This window comes from Myotis brandtii, unplaced genomic scaffold, assembly GCF_000412655.1.
Source record: "Myotis brandtii unplaced genomic scaffold, ASM41265v1 scaffold888, whole genome shotgun sequence".
Lineage (NCBI taxonomy): Eukaryota > Metazoa > Chordata > Mammalia > Chiroptera > Vespertilionidae > Myotis > Myotis brandtii.
In genome coordinates, this window is record NW_005371636.1 from 181572 (window position 1) to 195059 (window position 13488).

Consider the following 13488-nt stretch of genomic DNA (forward strand, 5'->3'; position numbering starts at 1 on the left):
GGGGCGGAGGGGGGGGCTGAGGGATATAGGCAGAGGAATGGGCAAATATGGTTGTTTAGACTTTATAAAATTAAGATGCTGTGACATGTGATGTGTTTGAAGGCAGGTTCTCTATGCTACTGTCCGCATTTTAGAGTTGGGCTCTGAAGTGTTACCTTGCCTACCCAGACTCCACAGCAAACCCCCGAGCTCATGCATTCTGGATGCTCGGACTTGCATGAAATAACGTGAGAATAAACTTTAGAACTCCACGGAATTATAATGGCAACAACCTTAAAAAAACGCATGCGGTTCGGAATCGGAAAAGAGCTTTAAAAGCACGCCTGTCGTCATTTTTGTAGGTGGGAACTATAGCAAGGTGCAGGAGACATCAATCCAGTTCAGATTATGATGAGGTTCTATTAGCCCGGCCGGCGTGGCGTGAGCGTCGACCTAGGAACCAGGAGGTCACGGTTCGATTCCCCGTCAGGGCACAGGCCCGGGTTGTGGGCTTGATCCCCAGTGTGGGGCGTGCAGGAGGCGGCCGATCAACGATTCTCTCTCATCGTTGATGTTTCTATATTCCTCTCCCTTCCTTTCTGACATCAATATTTAGAAAAATAAATAGTAAATTAAACATGTTTTAAAAAGACTACCCTGAAAGGTAAATTTTATCATTATAAATTTTGTCTTGCACAACCAACATCTTTCAAGGAAAGGGAGTATTATCTCATGCCCACTAGAGGGCAGCCTTGTAACCATAACTGGATGTTGGGGAGGGAGCTATGGAGCACAAGTTGGACTACAATCGTATGTGACATGCTGGAAATTAATATTATTTCAACAATTAAAAAAACGGGAAAATAACTTTCTTTAAAATTAACAATGTGGCACCAATACTGTTCAATATTGGCCTTAAAAGCTCAAATTTAAAAATTAGTGACATTAGCATAAATTAGACAATATATGCTATGGAAAGAGTGATTTTGGTACAGAGATGCTAAAAGGTGTTTAGAAAATTCAGACAATAATTTTTCTGCGTCTTTAAATGGGAACATACATAAAACATTTCAAAAATTTTTTTATCATTTAGAACTTGCGAATAGATTTCCTGATCACCTTCACTCAACATTTCAGCTTGATCATAACAGTACTCTCACTACCGAGTCAAATTAAACAAAGTGCTAAAAATTTAAATTAAAAAAACAACAACAACAGGTGTTTTTTTTACTTATCACGATTCGGTTAAACATTTTTTTCTTTTAATTTTGCAAAATGTATAAGAAGCATTCGTTCCAATGACCTGGGCCGCCTCCTTCCTACACACAGGTGATCTTTCTCCTGGTGACTGACAATCGCTTTTCCTTGGTCGGAAGAGCGACTGGCTACTTCCAAACCAATGGCCGAGCCATTTCTTTCTTGACCAATAAAGCAACGCTATGCAACGGGCCGTGCTTGCCATGTTCTGGAATCTATTAAGTCACCTGAGCGGGAAACGCAACCTATAATCACATTCATTTTATTCCCGGCGTCCGCTGAATTCCAATGAAGGAACGTGTGTCCTAAATACGAGACTGTCATCCACAGCCTACGAGGCACGAGTGGGCCAATTTGGGAGCTCGATAATTGAGAGCATGCGTCTGTGTTTTCCTAGAAATTTCACAGGAAGTTACTGTCCTCCGTGTTGTGCATTAAGATACAAGATTCATTATCTGTACGACGTCAGCCACCTGCTTGCTTCTATTTTTAAAGACAGGCTTCCGTCCTGGGATTCTTTCTGGTCCCCCTTCAACCAAGAAGGGGGCTTTGAAATGCCCGGCTCGCAAGTGTTTCCTTGCCAAACAGGCACATGGGGCCTCCACGCACCTTCCTTACAGGTGAAATTACGGCTCATCCGCTATCAAATGAGCGTGTGCCATATCCCGCCAATCCAGGAGCAGGATGTATCCACCAATGAAGTCATAAGGACCCAAAAAGGAAGCCAAGTTTCCTCCGAGGTGTGCATAACACCTCGCACGATGGGTAGAACAGGGAACATCACCAAATGGTACCTGCTAGTGCACACATCTCCCCTCTGTATACACTGGAGAGGAAACTACTCGTATCTCAAACCACGAGCCTCGACGTAAAGACCCTTAAAAATAGAACAAATGCCCCGGCCGGCTTGGCTCAGTGGATAGAGCATCGGCCTGCGGACTGAAGGGGCCTAGGTTCGATTCCGGCCAAGGGCACATGGCTGGGTTGCAGGCTCGATCCCCAGTAGGGGGCGTGCAGGAGGCAGCCGATCAATGATTCTCTCTCATCATTGATTTTCTATCTCTCTCTCTCCCTCTCCCTTCCTCTCTGAAATCAATAAAGAAATATATTTTTAAAATATAAACATAGAACAGTACGTGGCATTATATTCGTGGAAACTACAGCTATTAAACACACGTCCACTTGTACACACTGCGTGTGGGTGAGAGTCCTGACTGCATTCCAGGGGGGGGGTGCTGTTCACCCACAGGGACACCCCCCTTTCTGTCATGGTTCACGGGGAGAAATAGCCTTCCTCTACATCAGGGGTCCTCAAACTTTTTAAACAGGGGGCCAGTTCACTGTCCCTCAGACGGTTGGAGGGCCGGACTATAGTTTAAAAAGAAAACTATGAACAAATTCCTATGCACACTGCACGTATCTTATTTTGAAGTAAAAAAACAAAACGGGAACAAATACAATATTTGCATTTGCATGTGGCCCGCGGGCTGTAGTTTGAGGACCCCCGCTCTACACTGTCTGTGCAGCTTCGGCACAATTAGCTGGACGGGTTGGAAAGAAACCGGGCGGACGGCTCTGGGGCCCAGCCGTGAAGGAGTTAAGAGCGACGCCTGCCAGGGTTTCCGAGGGCCTCACAACAAAGAGCCCAGCCCTGCCCTCGCAGGGGATGGGGGTGCGTGCCGTGTTTGGTTTGCTTGGGGCCATCCATCTGCTAATGTTGACGTGCAGCACAGCTAAGCTCCCGCCTACGGTGCACCCGTCCTGCTGCTGCTGCTGCTGTGTGTGTGTGTGTGTGTGTGTGAGAGAGAGAGAGAGAGAGAGAGAGAGAGAGAGAGAGAGAGAGAGAGATGCACGCACACACACACACACACACACACACACAATTACTGGACTAAGGCTACTATGATTACAAATGCAGCCGTCTCTTCGATGCACACACATTCAATGTATCCTTTCAAGGGATTTCTCATCCTTGGAAAATGCCCCTCGGTTTCTGCAGGGCAGCATCGTAGAGGACAGACGTCGTCCAAACATCGCCCGCGAAGCCTACAGGGTCTTGTTCTGCCATCACATGGACGAGAGAAGGCCCGTGTGTGGCCCAGATTAAAACCAAAGTGCAGCTCGGATCCTCACTGGACCCACCGGCGGTGGCTGCCAGGACACGAGGGACCCCCTCCCCGGGGCCTCGTTAGCCTGGGGCCGCGGCCAACCCCGCACCGAAGGGGCCAGGCCTGGGCTGTACAGATGCAGCGCTAATTGGGAGCTGTCCCCCGGACATGCTGCGCAGCCTCATCAAGGAAACGGGAACCAGCCAGGCCCATCGGCACCTCCCCACGCGGTTCCCACGGGCCGGGGGGAGGAGATGCACAATCGGTTCCGGCCACGAGCGAGTCACGCACGCGGGCTCGGAGCCCACACAGTCCGGGGGTCGGTCCATTCTCGTCCACGGGACCCAGGTGGGGAAACGTGCCTTTTTCGCTTCTAAGCACACCCTCGGAATGTCAACAATCACCATCATCTCGTTCACATCCTCTGCAGAACAGATGAAAATTAAGTGCTTCAGCGACACGACTCCGGCTGCAAACTGGGGGTGGAAGGCTCTTCCCGGAGCTGAGGCCCGGGGCGCACGGGGCAGGCGAACGGGCGAGTCCAGATCCTTTATTTCGATAATTTCACTGACAACAAAACACATCCTCAAGGTCTGCCAGGCCAAGATGTTTCTTGGTACAAGAGCTGTATATAGATATATATTTTTTTGGTCTCAATGTGTTTGTATTGATTCCAGAGAGGAAGGGAGAGGGAGAAAGAGAGATAGAAACATCCATGATGAGAGAGAATCATGGATCGCTGCCTCCTGCACGCCCCACACTGGGGATCGAGCCCCAAACCCAGGCATGTGCCCTGACCGGGAATCGGACCGTGACCTCCTGGTTCCTAGGCTGATGCTCAACCACAGAGCCACGCCGGTTGGGCACGAACTGTATATGTCTTTTCAAATCATAACCTGGGGTCTTCAAGTCATTCCTACTTAAATGGAAACAGACACCGTTAGGGCCCCGTGACGTTAGTGACTGGAAGGTTATTGTGACGCTGGGAAGTGGCTACCGGGAGGGAAGACAGCGAGCAGATGCGTGGCTATGGGCGGCCAGAAGCTAAGGACACGTGTGTGTCTGTGTACACAGACGGCTGCCGAGTCGTGAGCGCCTGTGGCCGCCACCTCGCGCACACACTCTCTCTAATGCCGGCGGCACCCTGGGAAATGACAGGGGTTGTCATCCCCATCTCCCAGGCGCCCGAAGCAAGGCTCGGGGACGCTGTGTTCTGCTCAGTGCCAAAGGCTAGGACCTTCTTCAAAGTCAGGGGTGTCTGGCTCGGAACCCCACAGCCTGGTCCCTCAGGGCCCCGCCTGACTCCTCCCAACGCAAAGGCCAGGCAGCGGCTTCGGAACCCGGGTCCCAGTTCTGTCCCCCGTTCCACCCCTGCTGCTCTGTGTACCACCTGCAGACACGTGGGCACCGGGACCCCTCCTTCCCTGAGAGTTTGCTGATTCTAGATTCCGCCTTTCGCCACCTGCATTTGTCCGGAGAAATGCTCCCCTACCTCCCTGAAGATCTCAACGTGCCCAGACCCTGATGTTATTCCACTCGGGGAGACGGGGGTAAGAGAACCCCTCCTCTTCACATAGAAACCCGTTCCCCGCGGTAAATACAACCCACAGGCTCCCATATCGAGGCAGCCCATCTTCTGCGAAAGTTAACTTTATAAGAGGCGAGAGCCTGAGACGGATAGGAACTGAACATCCTGGGAGCAAGACTGAGACGCCGATTACAAACCCATCAGTCGTTTACGAGTGAGTACACTGGGGCCTTGACTTACGAGTGTCCAGACTAACGAGTTTTTTGAGATACCAGCGGTCTCTCGGAGATTTTTTGCATTGAGTTGACAGAGTAATTTGAGTTAACGAGCTCCTTAACGAGCTCAGTCTCAGAATAACGAGCTCCTTAACGAGCTCGGTCTCGGAACGAATTAAACTCCTAAGTCAAGGCCCCACTATAAATGTTTCCCAGCTGATGGCAGTGGGTAGAACAGGTTGCCTCACTGGCGGAATCATCATCATCATCATTATTATTATTATTATTTAACACTGTTAACTAGTTATTTAAATATAGTTTATAATTTATAATTTTTTTTTTTAGAGAGAGAGAGGAAGGGAGAAGGAAAGAGAAGAAACATGGATTGCTGCCTCCCGCACGCCCCCTCCTGGAGGCCCGCGGGCGGGCAGCCGTACCTGGGTGAGCTTGCGCTTCTCCCGGCTTGGCCCCTTGTGGTTGTGTAGGGTGTAGACCGGGGTGTACTGTACGAAACCGGAGTAGGCCCCACAGTCGTCCTCAGTCTCCTGCACGTGGGAGAGAGACGAGGAGTGATGTCAGAACGCTGCTCGGATGACTGGCAGATGCTCTTGGGTTCCTCAACCAAGTATCTGTCCAACACAGACGTAAATAACAAAACAACACCCGGGCTGCAGGCGTAAAGGCTCTAGTTAGAAAAATAGGACCCCCTGCATTTTTCTGTGTCGTGAATGAACAATTTCCAGAATAATCTCTATTTTGAGTAATTTGAGTCAAACGCGTACGAGGATCATTCACCCTCCGTCGCGACCATGAAAGTTCTGAGTGGGATTATTGGTCTCCAAAGGTACAATTTCAAAACAGAACAACCGATAAGAAAATCAGCCGAGATGTAATATGTAATCAAATCAAACAGACATACACACAGACGCATAGATATGCACATACATGCGATGTTCACAGAGTCCAGTACACACCCTCAAACACAAACCTTTTTCAAAGAAGGACAAGCGTAGTGTAAAGCAGCTACTATTGGAAAGAGCTCATAGACCAGTGGTTCTCAACCTTCCTCATGCCACGACCCTTTAATACAGCTCCTCATCTTGTGGGGACCCCCAACCATAAAATTATTTTCGCTGCTACTTCATAACTGTAATTTTGCTACTGTCATGAATCGTCATGCAAATATCTGATATGCAGGATGTATTTTCATTGTTACAAATTGAACATCATTAAAGCGTAAGTGATCAATCACAAACACAATACGTAATTATATATTCAATATGTGTTTTCCGATGGTCTTAGGCGACCCCTGTGAAAGGGTCGTTCGACCCCCAAAGGGGTCGCGACCCACAGGTTGAGAACCGCTGTCATAGACCAAAGGAGGGCATTCATGGCTTAATTCTGCACCCCAAATCATCTTCTTTTAAAAAAATCATTAGCTTCACCCAGCCGGCTGGCGTGGCTCAGTGGTTGAGCATCGACCTATGAACCAGGAGGTCATGGTTTGATTCCCGGTCAAGGCACATGCCCGGGTTGCAGGCTCGATCCCCAGTAGGGGGTGGGCAAGAGGCAGCCAATCGATGACTCCCTCTCATCATTCATGTTTCTCTCCCTCTCTGCCTGTCCCTTCCTTTCTGAAATCAATAAAAATATCTACTTAAAACAAATTTTTTTTAAATACATAAAAAATGATCGGCTTGCAGCAAAGCATTTTGGGAGGGATAGATATATCAAGGCCATGAACTTTATGGGAACAACACATCCTGTTAGAGCATCTTTGAAGATCTCCGGAGCCCTGTGATAAAATATGCAAGCGATAAAGAGATGGCTCCGTGGGCGCACACAGGCAGGCGGTTTCCAGGGGGCTTGTTATGAAAAATCCATTCCCGAACACAGGGCTAAGCACACTTCAAAAGTCATTAAAAGCACACATCCCGTGCGATCTGCGAGGTCTGAGCGCCAACCTTTCGCAAGCGGGAGGAGGAGGCCTACCTTGTGTTTGAGCTTGCTCTTCACTTCCTTGATGCCCTGCTTGGCGTGGCTTTTTGCCTGGAAAACAAGAATACGAGTGTCGGGCTCAGAACGCTCCTTTTACCACTTGAAGAACGAGTCCCCAAGCCCTGGCCGGTTTGGCTCAGTGGATAGAGCATCAGCCTGCAGACTGGGTTTGATTCCCGGTCAGGGCACATGCCTGGGTGGGTTGTGGGCTCGATCCCCAGTGTGGGGTGCGCAGGAGGCAGCCGATCCATGATTCTCTGTCACCACTGATGTTTCTATCTCTCTCTCCCTCTCCTTCCTCTCTGAAATCAATACAAATATGTTTAAAAATAAAACAATGAGGAGCCATTGTTAGCTTTTATAAATAAAACTAGAGGTCTGGTGCACGAAAATTCATGCAAGAGTAGGCCTTCTTCCCCTGGCTGCCGGCACCAGCTTCCCTCCAGCACCCAGGATCCAGGCTGGCTTTCCCCGGGCTACCTGTAAGCACCTGGGACCCGGCTGGCTTCCCTCCAGCCCCAGCTTTCGTCAGGAAGGACGTCCGGAATGACGTCCGGTCTAATTAGCATATGACCCTTTTATTATTATAGATATCCTCCCTATATAATGACACCATTCGAGCACTTGGATTTCTTTTGTTCAGTGTTATTTCTGATTTTTGACCATGGTATTTCAAAGGAAAGTAGGGAACATTCGAGACTGACAGGTCTCTCGGCTAAAACCATGCCGTAAAATTTTACCGGTGGGGTTTTTAAGTATCCGATGAAGACTCACGTATTTATACGCCGTCCGCACCGCGGGGGTCGCTCGGGTCATCGCGGAGTTGAACAGGGCGCCTCCTTTCTGCAAAGGAAACACAGACACTCATTTCCAAATACGGTCAACCAGATGGCCCTGGAAACAACCACGGGTGATAGGGTAGAAAAAAAGCTTTAGTCACAGGTTAAACGAAGGCCTACAAAACAGCAACGATGAGAGAGACTCATGGCTGCCTGCTGCACGCCCCACACTGGGGATCGAGCCCGCAACCCAGGCCTGTGCCCTTGGCCGGGAATCGAACCGTGACCTCCTGGTTCATAGGTCGACGCTCAACCACTGAGCCACGCCAGCGGGGCTCACCTTGGAAGGTGAAGCCTACTGCAGCGATACGGCCAGTAACAGGTGTATATTTAAAGCGCCATAAAAAAGAAATCCGACTGTTTTCAGGTTGGGCAATAAAGTCTCGATTTGTGGAAGAGGGGCTTTATATATTTGAAAAAACCGTATTAACAAAAAAAACTGTACCGGAAAGGGAAAAAGTCCCCCCCAAATCTCACTATTCCACCCAATTCCCTGTTTTGGAATAGAATTCAAGGTGGCAGTGAAATCTTGCTTTTTCAAAAGAAGCCATCTCTCTCCGGACAAAAGCATTCCATTGGAAATCGTATTCATAAATACAAGCAAGCTATAAGCATGAAACAAAGATGTTTAAATGTGAGAACAAACACATTGAAAAGACCGCCAATACACTGCATACTTTGGCTGAACCTACCTAACCCATAGATAGAGAGTGGAAGGAGAAGAAATTCTGGAAGGCTATCATTACCTTGACCGTATGTACCCATTGCTGATACGACCTCGGGCTCCCTGGAAGAGGCGAAAATAAGATGTCAGGAATATTTGACCAGAAATAAATCCACAGACCAAAATTTATCAAGAATGAGTACTGCCAGGAATTTAGGAAGCAACTTTTACTTTTCTGCAATGCGGTGGGTGGAAGCAGCCATGAAATGCCATGAGAAAGAATAAACTGTTCTAATTCTTCGAACAATAATCACCATTTTTAAGCACAGACACGTTTTCTTCACTCACAGATGAGGCCAAGACGTTAAAATATGCTGCCGTCTTTCATTTTTTAATAGTGTCTTCAGAGAGGGAAAAATACCATCTCTCTTTCGAAAGCCAAGATGTCCGCATCTTTTAAAAACTGATTTTTCAATGTTTTGTGTCTCTTTTACCTTTTTTTTTCTGCCTCTTTAACACAATCAGGTTCGTTTTGAGATAATATTTCAAGTGGATAAGATAAAAAAAAAAAAAACTATAAGCAAATTGAGAAATGCAGAGGACATTGAGAACAAAAAAGATTCTCTATGGATGTTCGATATGAATTTTCATGGACAACAAATTTGATTTCAATGCAATTCAACTGCGGCTCCCGTTGGAAAACAGTCTCTAGCTGAGAACCCAAGTGTGAGAGATTCACGCCAGGAGGTGGCTTTTAGGCCGCTGGTCATCACAGTCACTGGAAAGCTCAGAGGCAGACAAATCCAGTCCTAATAACACCAGTGATCGCATATCCGGCTCCAAAGATGGCCATTTAGTCGGTAAAAGGATATCAGAAGCCCCACCGCTCACCAGAAGGCATGCCCTATAGCAACTGACTGAGTCAGATTTCATCGGCCTTCCTGGTTGTTTAATTTTTTCAAATATATTTTTTATTGATTTCAGAGAGGAACAGAGATCTCATCACTGATGTTTCTATCTCTCTCTCTGCCTCTCCCTTCCTCTCTGAAATCAATAAAAACACATTTTTTTTAAAAAAAGAATCTGGAATTATGTGGCACAGGGCAAACTAGAAGTCCCTAAGAAAACTGCCTAAGATGATAGGAAAACATGCTGTATAATTTAGGTAGAAACCTGTTGTGTGTTTTTTTTTTTTAAATGTCTAAAGGATGCTTGTCTCTTTAAATTTCATGCTTTTAAGATCCTAGGCTCCTATTAGCACAAAATTGAAGAGACAAGCACATTATTCTTTGAAAATGTTCTTTTTTAAAGGCTGTTTTTCTCCTTAAAAAATGCATCTGAATGCCAAAAATGAAAGAAAAAAAGAAGGAAAAAAAATCCCCAAGACCTAGCTACCCAGCGAGTATCTGGTTCACAGAATCCCTAAAACAGTTCATCTTTTTAAAATGGAGACAAAATTGACACAAATAACATTCTATCTATAGCTCACATTCAGCCCTTTCCAATTTTGTTCTCAAATTTTGTTTTTTACCTCCGTGACATTATTGGAGTTGTACTTTTCAACTCTAAAATTGGGCCCAGCTGGTGTCGCTCAGTGGGTTGAGCGTCGACCTATGAACCAGGGGGTCACCGTTCAATTCCCCGGTCGGGGCACGTGCCCCGGTTGCCAGCTCAGTCGGTCCCCTGTATGGGGGGTGCAGGAGGCAGCCGATCCGTGATTCTCTCTCATCACGGATGTTTCTCTCTCTCTCTCTGCCTCTCCCTTCCTCTCTGAAATCAATAAAAATACATTTTTTTTAAAAAAAGAATCTGGAATTATGTGGCGCAGGGCAAACTAGAAGTCCCTAAGAAAACTGCCTAAGATGATAGGAAAACATGCTGTATAATTTAGGTAGAAACCTGTTGTGTGTTTTTTTTTTTTAAATGTCTAAAGGATGCTTGTCTCTTTAAATTTCATGCTTTTAAGATCCTAGGCTCCTATTAGCACAAAATTGAAGAGACAAGCACATTATTCTTTGAAAATGTTCTTTTTTAAAGGCTGTTTTTCTCCTTAAAAAATGCATCTGAATGCCAAAAATGAAAGAAAAAAGAAGGGGAAAAAAAATCCCTAAGACCTTCTGTTCGAGTAACAGGATTATGGGAAGAATCAGCATTTTTTGAGAAAATTCTTCACATTGTTCTTGTTCATCAAAACAGCGATTTTTCTCACCCTCAAGGACAGAATCTCTCTCTGGTCTGCACCAAGCCTGTCTCTCCTATGTACTTGTTTAAATTCCAGTCATTTGTAGCGTCTTATCCCCAAACATGTAAATTGGTCTAAATTGCTCGGTGCGGCCAAAAAAATGACACTAAAACTGATGATTAGTTACCGCCCCTTCAAATTCCTCCACTACCTTCGTCAGTAAGACGGGAAACAGGACTGCCCGGCCGGCGTGGCTCAGTGGCTGAGCGTCGACCTCTGAACCGGGAGGTCACAGCTCGATCCCCGGTCAAGGGCACATGCCCGGGTTGCAGGCCGATCCCCAGGGTGGGGGGCACAGGAGGCAGCCGATCCATGATTCTCTCTCATCACTGATGTTTCTATCTCTCTCCTTCTCCCTTCCTCTCTGAAATCAATTTAAAAAAAAAAATAGATCAAAAAAAAGAAGAATCCAAAACCCTTTGCGTTTTTCAAGAACGTGGTTGGCATGAAGTCGTACTGAAAATGCAGTCCCCAAGTCAGGTGCCCGCTGGGGACCGCTATCCCCCCATTCTTTTTTTGAAACAATAAGACCGACAGTGACATCGGTAGGGACCGCCCCTCCCTTGGAGAAGCCACCAAAGCCACCTGGCCCCGCTCCATCGCCTGGAATGGGGACCCGCTCACAATCCATCCACATGAAAGGCTCACACCCTATTACTGTCACCCATGTCACCTTCCTCCCAGGGGTGCCGCCAGCCCCACGGGTCACAGAGATAATGAGACGGCAGTTATGTAAATACCCAATTGATGCCTCCAGCAATTTGTCCAGGAGCTGACAATGCTTTGCTTGTCTGAGGTGAAAAGTATAAAAAAAAAAAATTCTTATTTTAACACAAAAGTCCCATTGAAGCTAAATTCCTCCCAGTGAGCTGAGGGGAGCAGGGAGGTGGGGGGCTCCGGGTTCGGCACCTGCAGAGTCAATTCTGCTAAGTTTTCCCCAAAAAATAAGTGCTTCCAGGGAAATTCTGTGCTTCCTTCGGGCCAAGGCCCACCGCGCCGGGCTCCCTTTATGACTTTAACGAACGGATAGATGGCGGCGATGGCTTTTCTGTTTCCATGCTGCATAACTAGATCTCATTTAAGAGTAAAATTCAACGTGGGGGCATCTTTAGAAGAGTGCTATTTGTCTTTTCACGTCTTCTTTAAAAACATATTTTTATCCATTTCAGAGAGGAAGGGAGAGGGACAGAGAGCGAGAAACATCAATGATGAGCCCTGGCCCGTGTGGCTCAGTGCATAGAGCGTCAGCCTGCGGACTGAAGGGTCCCGGGTTCAAGTCCGGTCAAGAGCACGTCCCTAGGTTGCAGGCTCCATCCCTGACCCTGGTCAGGACGGATGTGCGCGGGAGGCAACCCATCGGTGCTGACATCTCTCACATAGATGTTTCTCTCTCTCTGTCTCTCCCCTTCTCTACCACTCTCTCTGGAAAAAAAAAATCCATGGGAAAAGATCCTCGGGTGAGGATGAACAACAACAAAAGAAGGTCAAAACCTCTACAAAATCGACTCACTGAGCAATCTAGAAGCTACGTGGCGTTCCAACCTCTCTTTTCAGAGGGCACGGCCATGTACCCTGTCTGTGGCCTGCTCCCTGGGCAGTAGCATCCCTCGTACGTCCGAGCAGACAGCGCTAGCCCGGAGGACGGGCAGGGAGAGGCCAGCGCCTGCCTCTCTGTGAGTTTATGTCCAGAAATAGCGGGCGGTGACCCAAACCATCACCCCTTCGGGAGCCCCTCCACCCCAATGCCGCGAGTCACGGGAACAGGCAAAGGAAGTGGATGGATGGGGCGGCCCCTCTGAGATGCCTCTGACACATCACCCGTTCAGGGGGGAACAGCGGGGCATCACGCCGCTGCTGCCAGACACAGGGCAGACGGATCCTCTGGAAGACGGGTCCTCGCCCGGGACGTCGTCTTTACCTCCAGAAAAGCCCCCGGAGGTGATCTCCTCCTCGAAGGCGTCGGAGAAGCCCTTTCCTGCGTTCAGCTTCGCCAGCCGCCCGTCGATGAACTGAAATGGAAGAGAGTCGGATGGGTTCATTGTCATGGCTCTCCTCAGAGTAAAGGCTCACGTATATCAAAGACATGAGCAGCAGACACTCACAGAAACATAATTATGCACACGCACAAACACACACATCTACACTAATAAAAGAGAAATATGTAAATTGGTCGTCACTCCGCTACACCCACCAGTCAATCAGGATGAGTATGCAAATTAACCCAACAAAGATGGCGGGTTAATGTGCATACACAGGCGCGGAGCGAAGACTGAAGGCTCCGGCCAAGTGAAGACTGAAGACTGAAGACTGAAGAGGCTTGGCTTTTCCGCTGTGGCCCGACCAAAGGCCTGGGTCCCAGGTACCGGAGGGAAACCGGTGCCGGCAGCCAGGGGAAGGAAGGCCTATTGTGCAAATCTTCGTGCAACAGGCCTCTAGTATATATATATGCACACACACAGACACAGGACAAGAAAATGCTCCCAGAATTGCAATAGCCAGGACTCAGGAACAGCAGCTCATTATTTAAATATAAATGCACAGACTAACTTCACGAATGGAAATCGGAAACTGCAGGAGGGCCTGGCGGGCGTGACTCAGTGGTTGAGCATCGACCTATGAACCAGGAGGTCACAGTTTGATTCCCGGTCAGGGCACAGG

The 13488-nt window shown here is 47.9% G+C and overlaps 1 protein-coding gene across 1 annotated transcript in view; it reads right to left on the reverse strand.

The window, feature by feature from the left end:
- DENND1B (DENN/MADD domain containing 1B) overlaps positions 1 to 13488 on the reverse strand; it is a 97385-nt gene that overhangs the window by 3958 nt on the left and 79939 nt on the right. The window contains exons 16-20 of the mRNA XM_014532352.1: positions 12749 to 12839; positions 8671 to 8711; positions 7860 to 7928; positions 7080 to 7136; positions 5525 to 5632 (exon numbers count right to left, since the gene is read on the reverse strand). Coding sequence (XP_014387838.1) covers positions 5525 to 5632; positions 7080 to 7136; positions 7860 to 7928; positions 8671 to 8711; positions 12749 to 12839 — 366 coding nt within the window. The remainder of the gene's footprint in view (positions 1 to 5524; positions 5633 to 7079; positions 7137 to 7859; positions 7929 to 8670; positions 8712 to 12748; positions 12840 to 13488) is intronic.